The 19,449-nt window shown below is 39.2% G+C and overlaps 1 protein-coding gene across 1 annotated transcript in view; it reads left to right on the top strand.

Moving 5' to 3' along the window:
- Positions 1–6,830: 6,830 nt before the first annotated feature.
- The window catches only part of SMS (spermine synthase), a 28,081-nt gene continuing 15,462 nt past the window's right edge, over positions 6,831–19,449 (top strand). Inside the window, 8 exon segments of the mRNA XM_062515152.1 lie at positions 6,831–6,914; positions 6,917–6,990; positions 6,992–7,002; positions 7,125–7,245; positions 13,358–13,451; positions 14,195–14,259; positions 16,678–16,853; positions 18,631–18,785. Coding sequence (XP_062371136.1) covers positions 6,831–6,914; positions 6,917–6,990; positions 6,992–7,002; positions 7,125–7,245; positions 13,358–13,451; positions 14,195–14,259; positions 16,678–16,853; positions 18,631–18,785 — 780 coding nt within the window.

Genomic DNA, 19,449 nt, shown 5'->3' on the forward strand with positions numbered 1-19,449 from the left:
TTAAACCTTGTTTGTTGAGTTTACTTACTTTAAGAACTAATTAACAAAATGGTTTTCTGAAAGGGTAATCTCCTGGGAAGAGGACTGTTTAAGAGAACTAAATGCTGGGGTGGGGGTGTCATATTGGCTCTTTCTTGCTACCATCTCTGAAATCTCTACCCTAATTTCTACCTGGAAAAACACTGCAGGAGTTCAGTTGCTTGTGTATTTTGAACTGTGTCTTGCTGTAGTAAAGACAATTTGGAATTGCTGCTGGTTTGATTTGTCTAGCAGTTAATCAGCAGTTCTAGATGTTGAATCATTGTTCGTCCGATAAAGTGTGGAAATAGCAGAGAATGCAGGAAGAGATGACTGGCATTGAAAACTTGGTATCTTTCTTGAAAATTTGTGGTCTCTTTCTCAATTGTCAAAATTGTGGTTTCTTCTATGTGAATCTTGTGTATGAAGAAGCAAAAAGATGTCAAGTTCAGTCTTAGTTTAAGCCTAAGAATATTGATGAAACTCGTAAATAAAAAGATTTAAGCACTTACCTATGTGGAGAGCTACTTTTAATCTGATATTCTCTGGTGCGTGCTTTTGTTGCGTGATGTACCAGAGATGCTAGGGCTTTCTTTTTTCCTGTGAGACAGATTTTGCTTTTGTGGCTGAAGCTGTCTGCAGTTAGCTGTAAAAACATATTTGAATTTCTTGTGAGGGAATGGTATCTCTGATCCTTGTAGCTGAATTTGACTGGTTCTGTCAAGCATTGTCTGAAGTGCTGAAACATCTGATTGCAGTGATAACATGCAGACGATAGGCTTATCTCCTTACCTTATTGATTTATGGTAACTGAGCAAAATTTGCTGACTCCTAAGATATGATCTGTATGTGAAGACCATGTAAATAAGGATTAAACAAGACTCACATGTCTCTGGGGCTTGCAACTTTGTTATAAACCTTGGCTAAAGGTGTGTTTGCAACTGCAGTTCAGGAATGGGTCTGTTTTGGTTGTTTCCTTAGCAGTCTCCATGAGTGGTGTGGACTCAGCCTGTGCCTTTGTCTGGGCTGTTGTGAGCTAAGCCCTGCAGGTCTCCCTGGTCTAGTTCTGGCAGGCCTGGACTGAGAGCTGGCCTGCTGAGTGTCAGAGCACAAATGGGGCTTGTCAGGAGGTGTTAATACAGGTATTAATAGCTTTCCATTTTTAGCAGTATGGACTGTTATGAACTCATTCCTTCTTTTATTGTTTTCTAGTTTTGAAGATGAAAATGCTTTATGACTGGAACTCTGAAAATATAATTACCTGATTCTCCAGCATGATGTCAAGTTATCAGTGTCTGCTTGCTCAGACATGAAGGAACTGTCACCTGCGAAGGTGAAGGCTGACAGTGTGGGAGATTTTTTTATTTTGGTTTTTTTTTTTGTTTTGTTTTGTTTTGTTTTTTGTGAGGCTGTGGTATGAGGCTGTAGACCAAATTCTTGCCAGAAATGAAGACTGCTTTTGACACATCAGTATTTCCCATTTCAGATACATTTCTCTGACCATGCCTCTTAAATATCAAAATCCTTGAAAGGTGAGGAAAGTATATAGACAATACTATGCTTAATATTTTTCTAGAAGATGGTCAGGTCATAGGTGATTAGTGTGTTGAAAGATTTAAGGACCAGAAAAGCTGGTATTATTTGGACATGCTGAAGTTCTGTTATCAAGTGTTTTCTTTTCTACAGCTTTTTTGTGTGGAAGGGCTCCAGGTATTTCAACAGATGCTTAGGTTTGAAATGTGAACAGCCCTTGTATGCCAGGTGGTGGAACTTCAGTTGTGTGTTTCTGGGAGACAAATGAAGGCTGTTAAGGAATTGAAATTACATTTGCTGATACTAAAGCTCAGCTGAAGGCTTATGTTGTTTTGTGTTTTTTTGGAGTTACCAGAGAATTGCTTTGTGATGCGTTGGGCATATTTCCAGAAGATGGGCATTTAAGAAGTTAATGGTAGTACGATGCCATATCATTATGAACTGTAATTGGATGCCAGGTATAAAAAAGTACTTTAAAAGCATATATTTAATTAAAAATAGAGAAATAAATAATTTGTAAATGTCAGAGTGAATGGAAATATAGCTGGAAGTACTTAAAAATAGGAGTGTGGGAGGTGTTCTGTGGAAACCTTTGGAAAAAGCAGCCTTCTACTCTTAACCTTGTGTAATACATAATGCAATAGAGTGAGTGCATTAGGAAACTTGACTATCTGTTTTCTCATGGATGAATGAGTAGTAGATGACTATTTCTACCTGCTGTTCCCTTAAGCCTCACACCATGCATGATTTGTTGACCTCTGTGTCTAAGTCAACATAATGAGGATGGTCCTCATGGGTGCAAATTGATTGAAAGGAGTAATTTTAGTATCATTTTCTCCTTCTTGCTGTTTTCTTCTTCTGCAGAGCTGGCAAGGACAAAACAAAGGATTTTTCGTGTGTGTGTTCTGATGGGAGACTTTGAAACTTAATACCCAGAAGGTGTATATTCCTAAAGCCAGTTGTTATTAATTTTGCATCTGTTAGCATGTCAGGAAAAAGTTACCTGCTTTGTAATGGGCAGTTATAGAAGCAGGGGTCTTGGAGGGTGTGCTTTCATTCTTGTGAGATGTGGGGTTATTATGTTGTCTGACTCATTTACCATGCAGGCAGATCCTTTTAACTAGGGCAAAAGCACATTTCTCAAGTTTTCTAGTTCTAAGAAAAAGATTGCTGTGCAGGAGTTGATGACCAAGTGATAACAAGTTATCTGCCAATTATTAAGTACTGCTCTATCCTCTCGTGTACAATGGAGAGGGGGACCTAGGAGGAAGAGGCAGCTGTTGACTTCCTGTAAACTGTTGTGACTTTTGTGACTTTCTTTTTCTGTTTTTTATTTCTGTTTTCTCAAGTGCTAAAGGAAATCTAGGACATGGAAAATACATGAGAACTTAAAGCTTCTTCTTGGCTCTGGATCTTTTAAAGTTTTTGTATAGTTTGCTCACTAAACATTTCTGCTGCACACATCTTAATTCTGCAGTACTTTGCTGGCTAAGATTGAGCTGCAATATGGTTTGGGAAAATGCTTTGGATTAGTCTGTGAATGAGAGATTCCCTGTACACCTGTGAGCCTGAGGACAGTATTTCAAGTATGAGGTGGTGGTGGAGGGAGCCACCAGTTTGACTGGTGGGCTCAGTTGTGTTGCAGGCACCCCCTCCTGTTGCTTTTCTTGAACTGCTCCTGAACCTCAGCTGCCTAGAAATTAATCTTGTCAGCTTCTCCTGAAGTGTTCCCTTCATCACTTGTATATGGTGCCCTCCCACTCTATCTCTCTATTGCCTTTTCCTGTGAGATTTTTGAAGAATTTGAGTTGATAGTAAGAATCTGTGTGCAAGGATATCAGAGTTGCAAAACACAAGGATTTATTATGTTGAAACAACCTAAACGACTCTGAATTGAAACAATATGCCAGCAGTTAAGGTTGCTCTTCACTATTAGCATATTCTGAATCTTGATTCCTAATGTATGCTAACTCTTTAATGTATTCTTAATGAAGCATTTAGTTTGATTTTTCTTTGCTTTTCTCTATTGAATATTTAGCTACCAAGGGAAAATTCATCAGATGCAGTATCATATATAAGTGCTTTGATGTGTTCTATTGTTTTGGTTATGCTGTATTCTCACTTGTTAGAATAAATTATTGAAAATCAGGGTAAGAAAAATTTGAAGTTGAAAACAGGGTGCATATTTTCAAATAAGAATTAATTTGTTCCCCTAGCATACAGAAATGTTGTTAATCATAAGGCATGAAGAAGTCTTAAGACAGAATGTTTTTAGAGATAGTCTGGCTCAGTAGCAGATGACTCCAACACTGAGCTCAAGTATGAGGGTGGAGCTAGCCAGTGCTGTGCATGAGGCCAGACTTGATGCTTACAGTGACTCCGGACTGTGCTCTTGTGTTCACAGATTACTGTCAGGTACTGGCTGCTTTGCTGCTCAAATTCAAAGGAACAGCTGCAGCTGCTGCAAATTTTCTCTTCAGATGTGCTGGGGTTCAAGAACATTCTGCTAAACTGGGCATTAACTCTTCTGAAATATACATGTATTTCAAATCCTGTACATAAAGGGTTTTGTTCCTGTTCTCTGAAGTTGAAACTCTGGGCATTTTTTTCATTCCTTCTGGCAAATAATAATCAAATGCCTAAACCAGTATTTTATACTTGGTGTCCAGAGTTTGTTTCTTTTGTCCCTGGATAGCCAAAAGTCATGATTTATTTAATAAGCATTTAGGTGTAGATTCAAAGGTGTTCCTGTTGTTTTAATCACCATTGTCCTATTTGCTTATCAGTACTTGATAAGAGCATATCTGAGCTTGGAGTGAGTGAGATGGTGACAAGTGGATTGGGGTGAGAGATCCTGAGATTACTGAAACTTCTTGATGCCTTCAAGCAACTGCTCATGCCTCAAACATTTTGTAAAGGTATCTCCAACTTGGGAGAACTAATTAGCCCCCCAAGGCAAATCTTGTGTGGTATAACTAAAAGGGTACCTGGTGAAAAAGCATGTTGTTGTTTTAGTTTCTTAAAGTTAATATCATCATATGAAGAGCTAAATCAAGCTTGTGCCTGGGTTCTTAGCAATGGGCTCTGTGGCTGGGTGTGAGCTGTATGTGAGGGGTTGATATGTTCAGGGAGCAGAAAAATATCAGCGATGATTTGTCCTGCAGTGTTTGCCAAGATGCACCTAGCAGGATTCCTTGAAGGTGTTGAAAACAGGCTAAATGTGGAATGAGTGCTTCAGTTCTTTGTTCAGCATCTTGCTGCTGTCTTGCAGGAGCTGCAGAAGTGAAGTGCTTTGGGAGTTGGTTGGATACCAGTTCAACTTGTGTTTTGTCATTTTATTCTTGGCCCTGGGAGGGTATGGCATACATTAGTAAACAGAGTTCTTTAGTGGTTTTGTGGGTATGACTTAAGAAGTAAAGGATGGAAATGGGCATTTGTTTTGAAAAAGATGGAGAAGGTAATGGAGTTAGGCAAGGAAGCAAATGCTACTGAAGAAGTGGGGACCAGATGTGTGAAGTGACAAAAATTTTTTGTGAATGTACTGGCATTAGAGCAGCTGCTCTTACCTTCTCCAAAATGGGCTGATGCCTGCCAGAAGCTGCAGGTTCAAAGTGAGTGTTGTGAAGTTCCCTTCCTGGTGCAAGGCTGCAGAGGTTAGAGCTAGGTTAGGAACTGTGGCTCATAGTTATGGCCCCATTTATCTATTCTTTTGATGTCTGAAAAACATGTTGGTTTGATTGCTTGACCACTTATTACTACTGTAACCATGGTTACTGGGCAGACAAGCTGTGTACTGTGAGCCTTAATTATTGCCTGTGCCATGGTAGAAACTGACACTGGATAGGAAGTCTACAGCCTTGCAGATGATGCAGATTTTTACAGGAAGGTAGGGGAAGGAAGAAGCTTTATGGTGGGAGGAGATTATGGTGTTTCATGACTAGTGCTCCTGGCTAGAAGGAGCCAGCAGTTAAATAATTTGCTGTGGTCTAACAGAATTCACTTTTGTTGGTTCTATTTTCCTTTAGTTTGCAACATGGAGTTAATGAGTGAGATGTAGCGGGTGAAAAAAATCTATCTCCAAACATGCATCAAGATCAGATAGTATGAGCAATAAGCAAAACCTCCCAACTTGTATTAAATGTTCTTGGCTACTGAGGAATTGGCTTGCTCTTGGCTTGGTGTTTGAAGAAAAGTAAATACTCAGTTACTTCAGTCTGTCTGGTTGAAACATTCAGGGTTAATTCAAGTCTGAGGTTTATAGATGGGCAAACATAAGTTTCAAGCAATCAAATTTTTAGCTTAGCCTACTGTGGAGTTAGAGATGATTGAACTTCAATTTATTTGGTATGGGTCTTGTACCCGTTGGTAAAATACCCTTTGGTATGGGTCAGTTCTTTGTAGCTTCTACAACTCTGCTTTATCTTGGAAATTATTGCTGGTTATGTCTGCAGCAAAACTACCTTTACTGGTTTTCAAGGTATATGCATTTTGAGAGCAGGGTAAAACAAAACACCTTGGGAATAACTCCTTAAAAACTCACAGTAGGGAAGGTTGTGTTTGTGCTGAAGCATTTGGTTGTGAACTGTGCTACAGGCACAGCCTCTAGATTTTTTTTTTTTTTTTTTTTTTTTTTTTTTTTTTTTTTTTTTTTTTTTTTTTTTTGTCTCCTCACTGACACTGGTGTGATAGTTTTTCTGGTTTTGTTCCTGTTCTGCTAAGTGTACTTTTAGGAGCATTTTCCACCTATTCACCGAACTTGTCAACTCCAGAATAAATGGGCAAAACTTGCAATTGTTTTTGAGACACCTGTTTGAAGAAACTAAAATTGTTTACTAAAGCTATGTTGTGGGTAACAAAACCCCCACAAAACTGTACAGCAAACTTGAGACTTCTGAACAGCATATTGTGACTGAACAAATACCTTTATGGACAACTTATCAGCTTGCTTTTGAAGGTGGTTGTACCAGAGTAATGTCAGTTATATCCAAGTGAATTACTGTGTGCTTTTCTGAGAAATGTTTTCCATAATACCATGAAGATTTCAACTGGGGACTTGATCTGGCCTGGATGTTAGAAAAAAGAATGTTTGTGTAGGGGTAGAGTGGATAGGTTAGTCTTTAATGCCTTTGTAGTTATCCAGTATTACAGCTTAACATTTTTTTTTGAGGTTTCTTGTCAGTGCTCTGTTTTATTTTTTTGGTATTGCTGTTTATGTATGAAGTGTTTTTTTAAAAAACTAATTATGTGAGTAAAGACTTGTGTGGGCTGTGATACAGTATATGGTCAATAGTAGTTGTAGTAAAAATACTCTCACTACATCCATAGTATATAACCATTTTTGCTCAGGTGTGAAAACAGATTTAAAAGGAAGTTGTTTGGATACCATGCACTGAGAAATTTGTGGGGAGATAAGGATGGACAGAAGAGAAGATACATGAAAGTGTTCAAATGGTACTTAAAGAAAATTTAATCCAGGCTGCCAGGAAAAAGTATTCCAGCCTCTAAAAAAAAAGGCAGAAGTAACTTGATTGGAAAATCCTCACTGATTATTTTTTTCTCTCTTAATCTTGCAGCTGATTGTAATGCCATTCTTAAAGCTCTACAGCCCATTTTTCAGGAGCAGGGAATGACAGAAACAGTTCATAACTGGGAAGACCATGGTTATTTAGTAACCTATATTAAAAAAAATGGCAGGTAAGTGGATTTTGTTTTGATTATGTCTCCATTAGCCTTCCTTAAAATATTTCTTTCTCCCTCTATTGGACCTCTTGTAGTGTTGACAGGGCAAGCTATCCTTTTATCAGTCTTGTATATGAAGTAGCTATGATAAAGCAGACTATTTCTAATCTGGACTGTCATCTTGCAGTTTGGATATCAGAAGTTTGAACTGGTCAGTCTGGTTTGCAGCATAGAATGGTGCCTTAGTCTCAACTCTAGTCCTTCCAGATGCAGTACAGCTCAAGTCAGTTCAATGTATTTGTAATTTTCCTGACCATTAAGTATGTCTAAATATGTTGGATTCTAACCTTAGCACTTGAATGACAGCTTTGTCTGTCTGTATTTACCTGCTGTTATATGCTTCAAATTCTCAAGCAGCTTCTGAAGTAATTACCAGCATGATCAGGGTGATTGATGTCATTAGTGATACAAAAGCTGAGACAGATAAACAAAATTACATTCACTTTATTTCCTGATGCTGCTTCACAGTATGAGGGTTAGTTGATTACTGTATACATAAATTTGGTCTATTTATAAGTAACTACCATGATTTTATTGTACTTTATTTCTGTATAGTCATTCGGTTACCTGTTCTTGACATAATTGTGGCAGTTGCTGGTTTGGGGTTGCTTGTTTTCTTGTTTTTTGCTGGTTGGATTTGTTTTGTTTGCTGATTTGTTGGTTTGGGATTTTCTTGTGGGGAGTTTTTGAGACCCAAACTAAGGTATCAAGTAAGTGGATATGAGTAGTTCTATGTTTATCATTCTCAATAGTGCTCTAGGAAGTTTTTCAGTTGGCTTCTTAAATGTGGCACTGGCTTCTTCTGCTCAAAATTGTTTTTTATACTTGATGTGCCTAGAAAAACCTGTTAGTTTTATCTTGCTTTCATACAGCCTTGTTTATTCTGTCTTTAGTTATATGTGCTTTTATGTTTTTCTGAATAATTGGTAACCTTTTGTCTCTGAGTTGGTGAAAAGATAGCAAAGTTGGTAATTTTCTACTCTGATTCTGTCCTTCCTCTCTGTTGAGTTAAGCTTTCATGTAACTCTCGTGGAAAGAGAATATCGAGGTTCTACGAACTCCGAAGAATTAAAAGATAATATACCTAAAAGTAAAAGGAAGTTAGAAGATTAAAAGATTGGGTATATTTGATTGCATGGCCTCATGTTGCTTGCAGGAGCATTTTTTGAGTATTAGAGGGACATGAGATCTGAATTTTCAAGCTGGGTTATCCCTTGGCGAGTTCATCTGCTCATTCCCCTTAAGGTGGCAGCTTCTTCTAAAGGAGCAGTTTCAGAGTTAAATTGCCTGTCTTTTGATATGTTCCAGGAACTTACTATAAAGCAGTCTTCTGTTGTGTAACGTTTCCAGGAGATAAGTGAACTGGCACCTGGAAGCATTTCTGAGAAAGGTTCTTATAAGAACCTAAGTTATAAAAACTCTGACTTGACTGCTGTTGTTAGACTGTCAAGTGAACGTGTGTGCAAGAGAACTTTCTGTGGTTTTTGAGACCTTAGCAGTTTTGGTTTTTTTTGGCTTTTGAAGAAGCCTGAGTACTTTGTTTTTAAGATAGCCCTAAATATTATATTTCTGCTAGTGTAGTTTGTATTTGTTTTATGTAGTTTCAGTTAACTTAAAACAATTGAGGTTGTAAACCCATAAAACCCAACAGACTGGACAGTTAAGAAAACCTTGCAAAACAAACATTTCACAAATTGTAAGAATGAACTGATGAGCATATGGAGGACTTCAACTGACAAATATACTTTATTTTAATACCAGCAAGTTTGTCTGCATTTTATCTTAGTGCCCTAAAATATACATTTTTAGTTAGCATAAAAATATTGCCTGATACAACTAGGAAGAAAGCAGCCCGGGCATGCAGCTTTTTCTTCTTTCCCTGCAAAACAGTGAGTGTACTTTATTTCCAGCAGCATCTTGTAGTAAAACTTGGGGAAAAAAGGATTGTGATGGAGGGGTAGGTATGTCATGAGCAGCTCTTGTAATATGGCTGGCTTCAACTTGTCATGAGTTCCCTAGGAGAGATGGAGTGGGTGCTCTAAGAGTTTTGTGAGCATGTGCACACAAACGTTTTTGGCTAGCCAAAGATGACTGAGCCATTGCAAGACAGATGTGCAATTGATGTAACAAGCTGGGTATTAATTCCTGGGAAAAATATTTGAAATGAGATAGTAATATGTTGCTAAACAGAGTCTGTACACCAAAGTTTGCCGAGATAACCCCCACAGCTTGCAGGGTGTCCTGTGCTGCAGTCTGTAAAATTGTGGGCACTGCTGTTGACAAAACTCTGACAAAGCTCCCATGTGAACAGCCCCATGGAGGGCTGCACTGGTTGAATAAATTGGAGCTGATTTGGGGATTAAGATGTGCTTTCCTGTTGTCATTACCAAAGCAACAGATCCATGTTCTCTTTTGTCCAAAGCTAAGCAAGCAAAAGTCATATGTGGCAACTCTACCTGGTCCATTTACTTTGTGATTTGTTCTGACAAAGAACCTAATTGAGGGGGGTTCAGCTGAAGATTTACTAATGGAGTTATCAACACAAGGCTCTGGAGTGGGGCAGGGAATGGCTCACTTGAGCCACTGAAGTTCTTTTCTGAAGTGGTGGGGATGGATGCATTCCTCTTTTCCTGTCTGCTTTGCCAGCCCCCTTGCCCAAACACTCCTTGGAGAACAGTAGCATGTGCCAGAGTGGAGCTCTGTCTCTTGAGTTTTGAGGCTCCAGAAGTCTTGTTTTTCTGAGCTGTGTGTTTTTTAGATTTCTAGAATGGTTTGTGGGGTCACATTAAGCAGTGTGCTTTTACTGAAAAGTCACTATTTTGGACTAAACAGTTAAAAGTTAGGTTTAAAATATGTGAAGCTTGTAGGTAGGGTGGTACATTTTGGGTTAGAATATTTTGATCCCTACATCCTAATTCTGTTTCCAGAAGTTATTTTTTGACTTTTGCAATTACTTCATTTGTTGACATCTGATGTTTTTTCATGTTCAGGTGCTAAGATGCAGCACTCAATAGCTTTGTCTGTAGCTGACACCTGTTTTGCATACAAGCACAAAAAGCATGACTGCTGCCTTGGAGGATGTGACAGATATACAGGTGCAGCAACAAGTGGAGCATTCTTACAGTGGGGGCTGCTTTCCAGATGCAGATTTCCTTGCCAGATGGAAAGGAAGAGGATACTTCCTCACTGAGCTTTTTTTTCCCCTTGCTCCTTTTATGAAATTACATGCAAGCACACACCAAAAGTGTGGCAGGTGGCTTGTTTTTTAAAACAGGTGTTAGATTTTTCAGACAGATGAGAGAGGAAGGGCTAATTTTGAAGCAAACTTTATTTTTCCTCTCATTTGGATTCTAAGGTGATTTTTCCTGTGTTTTCATAGTAGACAATGGAAACTATTCTCACTGTTTTAAAAAACCCTCTTCCACATAGTAAAGGAGCTGCTGCTGATAAAAACCTGTGTTTGTATATGTTCTGCCAAGCAGACAAATGTCAAGTGACAATAGCCAGCATAGCCTTTGCTGTGTGCTGACTGAAGCTAGTAACTCTTCTGTGAGTTCAGCTTTGGCCTACCACTACTGCCTTAATACTACTTAATAGTGGACTGCTCACTTTTTTGAGTACACTTACACTGTTGGTTGTGTACTTAAATTTTTACAGGCATTTTAGCTTATTTTAGGTGTCTGTTTTCATCCAACAACCCAAGTATAACCAACCTGGACCTGTATTATTGTTGACAATTTTGAATTTCATTCAAGTTGATTTTCTTTTATCATAAGCTAGATGAGGGTATCAGCCAGAAACTTGGAATTTTAATTTGTCCTATTACACAGCCTGCTGCCTGCCTTTCATCTCTTCCCCCTTACCCCAGGTGTCAGGACCCTGCTATTCTGCTAGAGGTGACAACTGGATGAAATGGATGTTTCTGCAGTGCTGTTGTCTCTGTATTCTAATGCTGTCATAGCACTTACAAATCTGTAGCTATGTGGCCGGACTTTCAGAGCAGCTTTCTTCTCTGTCTCTCTTACCTCCCATCTCAAAGCAGGGGCAGGAATGTGCCCTACTGAGGCTCTCATGCAGTCACAGGTGAAGTGAAGATGTCAGCTGTCATATCTTATGATAGCTATATGAAGCTTGTAGGAAATGAATTTAAAAGAACTCTAGTGATGGAACAGTCAATCTGTTGCTTTTTTGTGCCAACAGCAACTCCCAGAATATAGAAGTAAACTGATAAAAAGTTTTTTCTAACAGTGAAAATATTTGACACCATGCCAGTTTTCAGGGATTCAAATCAGAGCTGTCTTATGAACTGCATATGTGTATTTCTGTCTGTAGTGCCACAGCTCTGAGGGCCTATGGACTTCTCTCTCTTCACTGTGAATGGTCGTGTCCAAAACCTGCTGGAGTGACCAGTGCTTCCATCTTAGAAGTTCTGTTCTTTTGTGTCTCTCATTTAAAAAAAGCCCAAACCCCCTCACATGAACAGAATCCTGGTAGGCTTTTGTGTTCCCTAACTAAAAGCCTGTGTCAGAGGGACACCTAGTGGGGAAGCTCTGGGATGGAGGGAGGGTTGCTCCAATCTGTGGGCTGAGTGTGCATGTGTGTAGTAAATAGAAATGCCTTTTCTTCCTGGGGGCAAGACCTGTCTGCAGAGTCTTGAACAAAGCCTGACTGCCCAGACCCCTCCTCTGAAGAGAGCTGGGTGACAGTAGTAACATGTGAGAGATCACTGCTGTTCCAAAGCCAGCTAGGTGTTTTTATTCTTGAATTGCTTCAGTCAGTTTAATAATTGGACTGTTATATGGTTACCAGAAGTTATCTTCAGATAACACAGAATAGTCAGGGTTTTATCTCTGACTGCAGCTGAGGGCTGAAGATCCCAGCACCATGGGAGAGGTGGTGTTCCTATTGAGGCTGACAGTTTGCAAAAGGAACTCTGGAAGAGACAAAAAAGGTGGGAGTGATGGGGAGATGGAAGGTCACGTAAACTTTGTGATAGCAGGAGTTTGTTCATGTTTTCCTTTGGGGCTGAATGGTGTGATAAGTGCAGACAGGCAAGGAATGGAGCCTTCAGAGAATGATACAGCTTTATCTGAGGTTTCTGTGTTGTGCTAGTGCATTTCTATCCCTGAATACTCTTCGTTCTTTGTTCAGCCATTCCTGTTCTCATCCCCTCTTCTGCTCTTCTTTCCCAGTGTGTTTTTGTCTTCCACTTCCTTTTTCTCCTCCACTTCCATTATGTAATCCCCTTGTAGCCTTTCTGTTTGTCTTCTCTCCTCCCTAGAATGTGAAGGATGTTGCCTCTGCTACACTGTTTTCTTGTGTCCCACCCCACTGCCCTTAGCTCTTGTTTTCCTCCTTGCAAGTTTTCCAAGCCTCAGTATTTGTTCACCTAATGTACTTAGCATGGTGAAGCTCTTTGGTCTTTAAATGTTCCTATAGTAAATATATAGTAGGAGTTTTGTTGACTTTGCATCTGTATTCATGGATGACAGTTTACTGCTGCAATTTCTTTGCCAGTCAAAGCTGGGGTTTGCTCCAGGATGCTTATTATTTCACACTTAGGTTTTTATTCAGCTTTGAATGTGATCAGTATCTCTGAATAGTTACTATAAAAATTAAAAAAACAAACAAAAAACCCCAACAAAAATCAAATAGCCAACCCCAGCCACCTTGCCTGCAAAACAAGAGACACACCCCCAGAAGTGAAAAGGAAAATATAGGGGAAGGAAAGTCTGTTTTCTTAAGGCTTTCTTTCAATTAAAAAGCCCAAACCAACACACCCTATTCCAGCAGGCCTTATAGACTAGCAAGCAGTGTATTCTCATTGTACCATAGTTGTGGCTTAAACACCCTGTTTCACTGCCTTGGTTCCTACTGGCTTTATTAGTTGTGTAGTGATAGACAAGTTCTAACTTTGTTCTTCATGACTTGCAGAGGAAGACTTGAGCTGGCACTGCCAACAGCTGCTGGGGAAAAAGATATTCATTCTGAATTTTAATATAGTTTGTTTTAGATTTCCTTACTCTGATTTTTGATAATAAATTAGTCATCACTATCTCTGTTGCAGTTTTGCCAATTTGAGAATTCACCCACATGGGCTGGTGTTGGTGGATCTGCAGAGCTACAGTGATCACATGAAAGGAAGAGAAGAAGTTGATCAGGTATGAGTGTTGCTTATCTTACTGGGATTACCTTACTGTATGGGAAGCCCCTTTTTTCAGGTCTATCAGAGTCTATTGTGGTAAAAGATTAAAAATATTACAGTCAATTCAAACCTGGATGATCACAGATGAGGAACAGTAGCACCTGTTGAAGTTGCACATGCTTGTAAACTGCATGAATGCACATGCTCTTCAGCAAGTACTGGGCCTTGTGTTCTTTGTAAAAGTTGTAAAGATACAACAGTCTTGGTTAGGGTTTGGGTCTCTTCAGCTACTCAAGGCAGTGAGGGAGGACATGAGATACTCAGTCTGCAACCTGGTGTCTTAGTGTGAGACTTTGTATTCTCTGTTCTGAGAGGTGGGGAGCCTCCATACTCGATCTTTTGCCCCACGGAGAAAAAATAACTCCATCTTCCCTGGCATGAAGGCTCTAGATTCTGAATATTGCAGATGAAGAGGCCACTACTGTAGAAGGAATGGAACTTTAAAGGCTTCTCATGTTCCCTCTTTGCCTGTGTTGTCCTGGAGAACAGCTAAATGCAGTGATGACAGCAGCTGAAATGTGCACTTTCTTGCTAGTAACAAGGCTGAGGAGGCTAGCTGGTTACTCATGGGCTTCTAGTGTTATATTTCAAAGCCTTTTCATAGCAGGTCCGAAGTTGTATTGACTTCCAGGTAGACTAATTTAACAAATACTTTGTATTAAGTGCTGATCTACAAATTCTACCTCTCGTTTGCTGCAGCTTCTAAACAAAGTGGAAGAAAGAATGAAAGAATTGTTTCATGGTAACATAAAAAGGGTGAAACGGTAAGTTAGTACCTCTACTTCTCTATGTGGCTTGTCTGCAGAGTTACTAAAGATAATAAGCAAGTTATGCTCTGCTGTAATGCAATAAATATCATGGAGTATGAAGGTATGGATGGGGATTTTTTAGTTTCTTGTGATGATTGCATGAAATAGTGAGGGAAAAATGCAATGTGGAAGCAGGAGCAGACTGCTCTGAAAAGGGTGGCAGAGGAATAGGCCAGGGCATAAATTGTACCTTATGGGTCACATCCCACAGTTCATGCAGAAGGTGAGCTGATGGTGGTGACTAGGATCAGACCCAGCCCTGTGATTGCCAGGCTGGGCTGTAAGTACTGAGGCAGCTCTGAGCTGTGTGTCAAGGACTGGCAAAAGACTTAGGCAGATGGGCATAGAGCAGCTCTGGCACAGGGACCAGGGGTGAGGATTAGAGCTAAAATGGAGCTCGAGCCCATAGAGGAGATTTTGCCCTGACAAAGTTTCCTGTGGCTCTTTCTCACATCTCTGCCTTTCCTGTGCCTCATGGTGCTCACTGTGGGCATGTGTGGTTTAGGGACCTACCAATAAGGTAGATATACATTATAGCAAATTTTTATAATTAAACTTAAGGATGGATATTTTGCAGGCCCTTTGTCAGTTTAGTTTATTTAAATTCAAGGCTGTGTGTTCAAATTTAAGGGCTCAAATTGCAGCTCATGGCCTGGCGCTGAAATAACTTTTATACTGGATGTGGCTTCTTGTTGTCTTTGTTGTGGCTCTCTGGCAGTGACTGGTACCTTGAAGCCAGGGAGCACTTACTGCAGGCATGCACATATTGGAAAGTGCAGCAGGTGCTTGAAGGAACATAAAAGTGAAAATGGGTCAAGAAAAGTAAAAAGCAAGCGTGAAAGCAACGAGGCTCAGTAAAGCTAAGGAGCAAACTACAGAACAGTTTAGCAATACTATGGCAGAAAGTAGATCTGGAGGTTATGAGAGGCAAGTAAAGTGGTAGTTATTTGAAAAGTGGTATTATACTTATGTATTATTTGTTTTACAGTTGTACATAAAACAGTAATTATCTTGTCACATCAACCTGGTAAAGCCTTATGAAAGGTGCACAGTGTATGAACATTGATTGTTATCTTGCATCTGTGCTTATGGAGGAGAAGCTTTCTGAGGCTGTCATGATGCTGAAATGATAGAGGGAGTTTGTGGAATCTCTGTGATAGGAATTTCTTAAACGGATCAAGGCAACGTCTGCCTAGGGTGGTCTAGATCTTTTGGTTACCTTAGTGTAGAAGAAGGTGGAGCTCCTAGAGCAGTGTATCTGGCTTAGATCTTGTCATATGCTCCTCAATGTCTTTTTTTTTCTTGATTCTGGTTTGTGTGGTTTGGGCTTTTTTTTTTTTTTTTTCTTTTTAATTTCTGTTGTCATTTTGATGTCGGCTGCACTAGGATGAATGTAGCTGGAGAAGCTTTTCGTGCCTTTTTGTTGTTGTAAGGCAGGGATGCTCTTGCTCCTGCCATGCGCTGCCATCTGCCGGCTCGCTTTGGGGGTAGCAAGTGTTTCTGGAATGTCGATTGGCAATCATTAGGGAATTGAGAAGAAGCTTGACTGTGTCTGGTCTTCTGCTACAGCCTCCTGGAAAAAAGCCCCTTTAATTCTTTGTAGCGCTTGTGGGACATCTGCTGAACTCTGTGCCTGCACATTTTGCTTAAATGCAGTACCTTTGTTTGTTTGCTGTCATTCCAAAAATAGTTTGTCCTTGCAGGTGAAATACTGGTTTGAGCCAAGGAACATCTTTATGGTGTCTTTAAAAAAGCCTAAAACCCACAAACAATAAATCCAAAACAATCTTAGAAGATGTTTGAACCACTTTTAAAAAGTAATGTAAAATGTTGAGTGATATCAAGGGTTGTGCTTATGTACTGCAGGCTGACCCAGCTCAGTTTGAAACACTGTAATAGTTCTTTTTTGTTTCTCTGTATATTAAAATGTCTCAGTATAGCTTCAGAGTGAAATCCACTTAATCTCAAAGAAATGAGATTCTTAACTAAACTGAGATGGGAAAAGGTTTTGACATGTTTTTTTTTGCCTGCATTCTGTTTTTGTATTGTATTAATTTCTAGTCATGAGCTGATTCTTCTACAGAGGCTCATACATTATACAAATTCCATCTCTTAGAATACAGAGAATTTTACAGGTACATTGTAGAAGTTGTACATAAAAAAGAACTATGTATATTATCTGTCTCAGCAAGTTATGTATATTTAACATATGACTGGTAGATTTCTTATATCTGTTAAGTGTTAAATGTGGCAAATTTTCTTAGATGCCTCTTGTAAATATTTATTATGGTGAATCCACAGTATGGTTAAAGTGGATTTCTTTGAAATAAACATTGCAAATTTTTGTAATTCTTTCATTTTATTTTTTCCTAGGTTGCCAGCCATTTTGAGAGGCGGTGTCATTGATAGATACTGGCCCACAGCTGATGGGCGCCTGGTGGAGTATGACATAGATGAAGTTGTTTATGATGAAGATTCACCTTTTCAAAATATTAAAATTCTGCATTCCAAACAATTTGGGAATATTCTTATTCTCAGTGGGGATGTTAGTAAGTATAATCTCATTTGAAGATCTCTGGTGTGAGTATGTCAGAAGTGTTGTTTTCTTTCTTGCTATAGCAGTTTTAATTGATGCCTTAAGAGTCGTGGTTCAGGTGCTGGTAAATGTTTGTGCATGTACACATATCTGTTCCTATATATTAAGGATATTAATCAGGCTGACCAGTGTAAAATCTAGAGTTTGAAAAAATAAGATTTATTTTTCCAGAGTTAGTATCTTTACTGCAGAAAGTGGCCTAGGAGAATTGAAGATGATCTTTTATAGCAGGGCATTCTCTACTCCATTCTTCTATATGAGCTTTTTTCTGTTTGTTGCCAGTCCAGCCTTCTGAGAGCTTCTTTGACAGTAAAACAAGCTACTTTGTAAGTCTTCAAAACACAGTGGAGTTCTAAAGAAATAGCAAGTGAGACCTGTCGTGTGTGTGTGTATAATTCTACTGCTGCCTTGATTCTCTGAGGGAATTCCTTGCTTGTTGAGGTATAGGACAGCTGTATCTCAAATCATTTAGCTGCTTCATTGATGGACAGCTTCTGACTCTTCCTCAAAATAATAGAACTTGAACTTGTAAATTAATCAAAATAGCGACCCCCACCTTTATGTGAGGTATTTTTTGGAGATACTTTATGCCTGCTGACCTTTGTATTTTTGAAAGTAAACTTAGGAGAATTTGGCTGCTGTTCTTTAAAGCTGGAGACTGCTGCTTGCTGGAAAACACAGGACTACGATAAAATAAAAGGACTATGATTTGTAAAATCTCAGTTCTAATGTTGTAAAGGACTGACTCTGGTAAATGAAGGACATTGCTGTCCAGGGATAGAATACCTATCTTTAATGGCGAGGTAATTAAGAAATTGAAATACAGCTTTTTGAAATCATTGGAAGTACCTCTAACAATTCAATTAGCTTTCTGTAACTGTCAGGAGGGCTTCTGTGCAGATGGCAGCTGAAAAGCACTGTTATTGAATTCATTAGTAAGGTATTTTCTAATCTAATGCACTAGAAATCATCCAATTGGATATTCAGTACATCTAGCCAGAAATTTTCAACAGAGTTTAATACAGAGATGGGGTTTTGCTTGAACATTAAGACAACGTGCCTTGGAGGAAGGGAAGTATGCCATTACTTATTTCCCTTCCATGGGATTTTGAAATAATGCTTTGTCTCATTTTGTTACTGTGCCCTCATAAGTGAGGTGGTGATTGCCAGGCACAGTGACAGGATATGCCACAATGTGCTGCTTGCACAAAGCTTGGCCCTTGTAGTGCAGATCTGCTGTTGCAGCTTGGGAGTGTTACAGCCTGATTTGAAGGTAATGCTGGCAGCAGGCAAGCTGCAGGGCCCTTTAGCACCTGGGTGTTAATGGTCATGTTTGTTTCTGTGCAGGGATCTAGGTTGCTTTTTTTTTAGGTGAAGTCCACAATGAATTTTCAAATATTTCTAGGTCTGTCTCCTGCAGGATGAGTCTAAGATAAAGCCACTGAAGTATGAAGTGTGAGCATCAAGTTACAAAGACCAATGATTTTGCTCTGCTACTTTTTTACTTGGCACCCAGTACTTGCCAGTGCTGAGGTGACCATTGTTGGGCTCATGTGCAGAACTCAGTATCCTGTGTGGGATTCTGAGAAGAATCTCATTACTTGGACTGTCTCTGAGAGACGAGATGTTCTTGCTTCGGTCTGTATTGTATCACCTCTGGATTAATACCAGTTAATGTGAACAACTGAAGACTTAATATTTATGTCAAATTCTCTCATCCTTCCATTCAGATCTGGCAGAAAGTGACCTGGCATATACTCAAGCCATAATGGGCAGTGGAAAGGAAGATTACACTGGGAAAGAAGTGCTAATCCTAGGAGGTGGTGATGGAGGTATACTGTATGAAATAGTCAAACTGAAGCCAAAGATGGTTACTATGGTAGAGATATCCTTTGACAAATGGCCCATCATTCATATTAACCCAAGCTTTCTGCTGATACCTTTAGCACTGAGCACAGTTACCTGTCAGGTTCTAAATTGCATGAGGGGATAGGGTCTAAAATGAAATCTTTTTGTCAGCTTAGAGTTTCAGTGAATACATATTTGTGCATCATTATGTACCAGCTGCTTTCAGGTTCCCAATCCATACCCTATCTGAGTAGCAGTTTAATAAAGGCTGGAAAGGAAAGCTCTGTCATCAGACTGATGCTTTCTCTAATAACAAGAGACAGTCTGTCGAGTTTGAAGTTTAGGCACTTCTGCTTTCTTGAGTGCATCTGTTTTCCTAAAGAAAGCTGTAAAAAACTAGTGCCTAGAAGCAAAAAAACTTAATTGATAGGAACGTCAGGACTTGATGAACTGTATTGATGAATTGACCAAACCTCTTCTAAAAATTCCAATACAAATCAAGTTTTCAACATTCTGTAGTTTGTATAGTTTGTAACATAAACCACTGTTAGCCATATGAAATGTTGATCATCCTAGGTTTTGGAATCTATTTGCCAAGACTAAAAATAAAATCTTAACCTAGTTTAACTTTATGGAGTTTTCAGTAGTCTTACAGTTCACATTTCAGGCTTTCACAGTAATGATAGCCTAAGGTATCAAAA

Source organism: Cinclus cinclus, chromosome 2 (assembly GCF_963662255.1).
Source record: "Cinclus cinclus chromosome 2, bCinCin1.1, whole genome shotgun sequence".
NCBI classification, from domain to species: domain Eukaryota; kingdom Metazoa; phylum Chordata; class Aves; order Passeriformes; family Cinclidae; genus Cinclus; species Cinclus cinclus.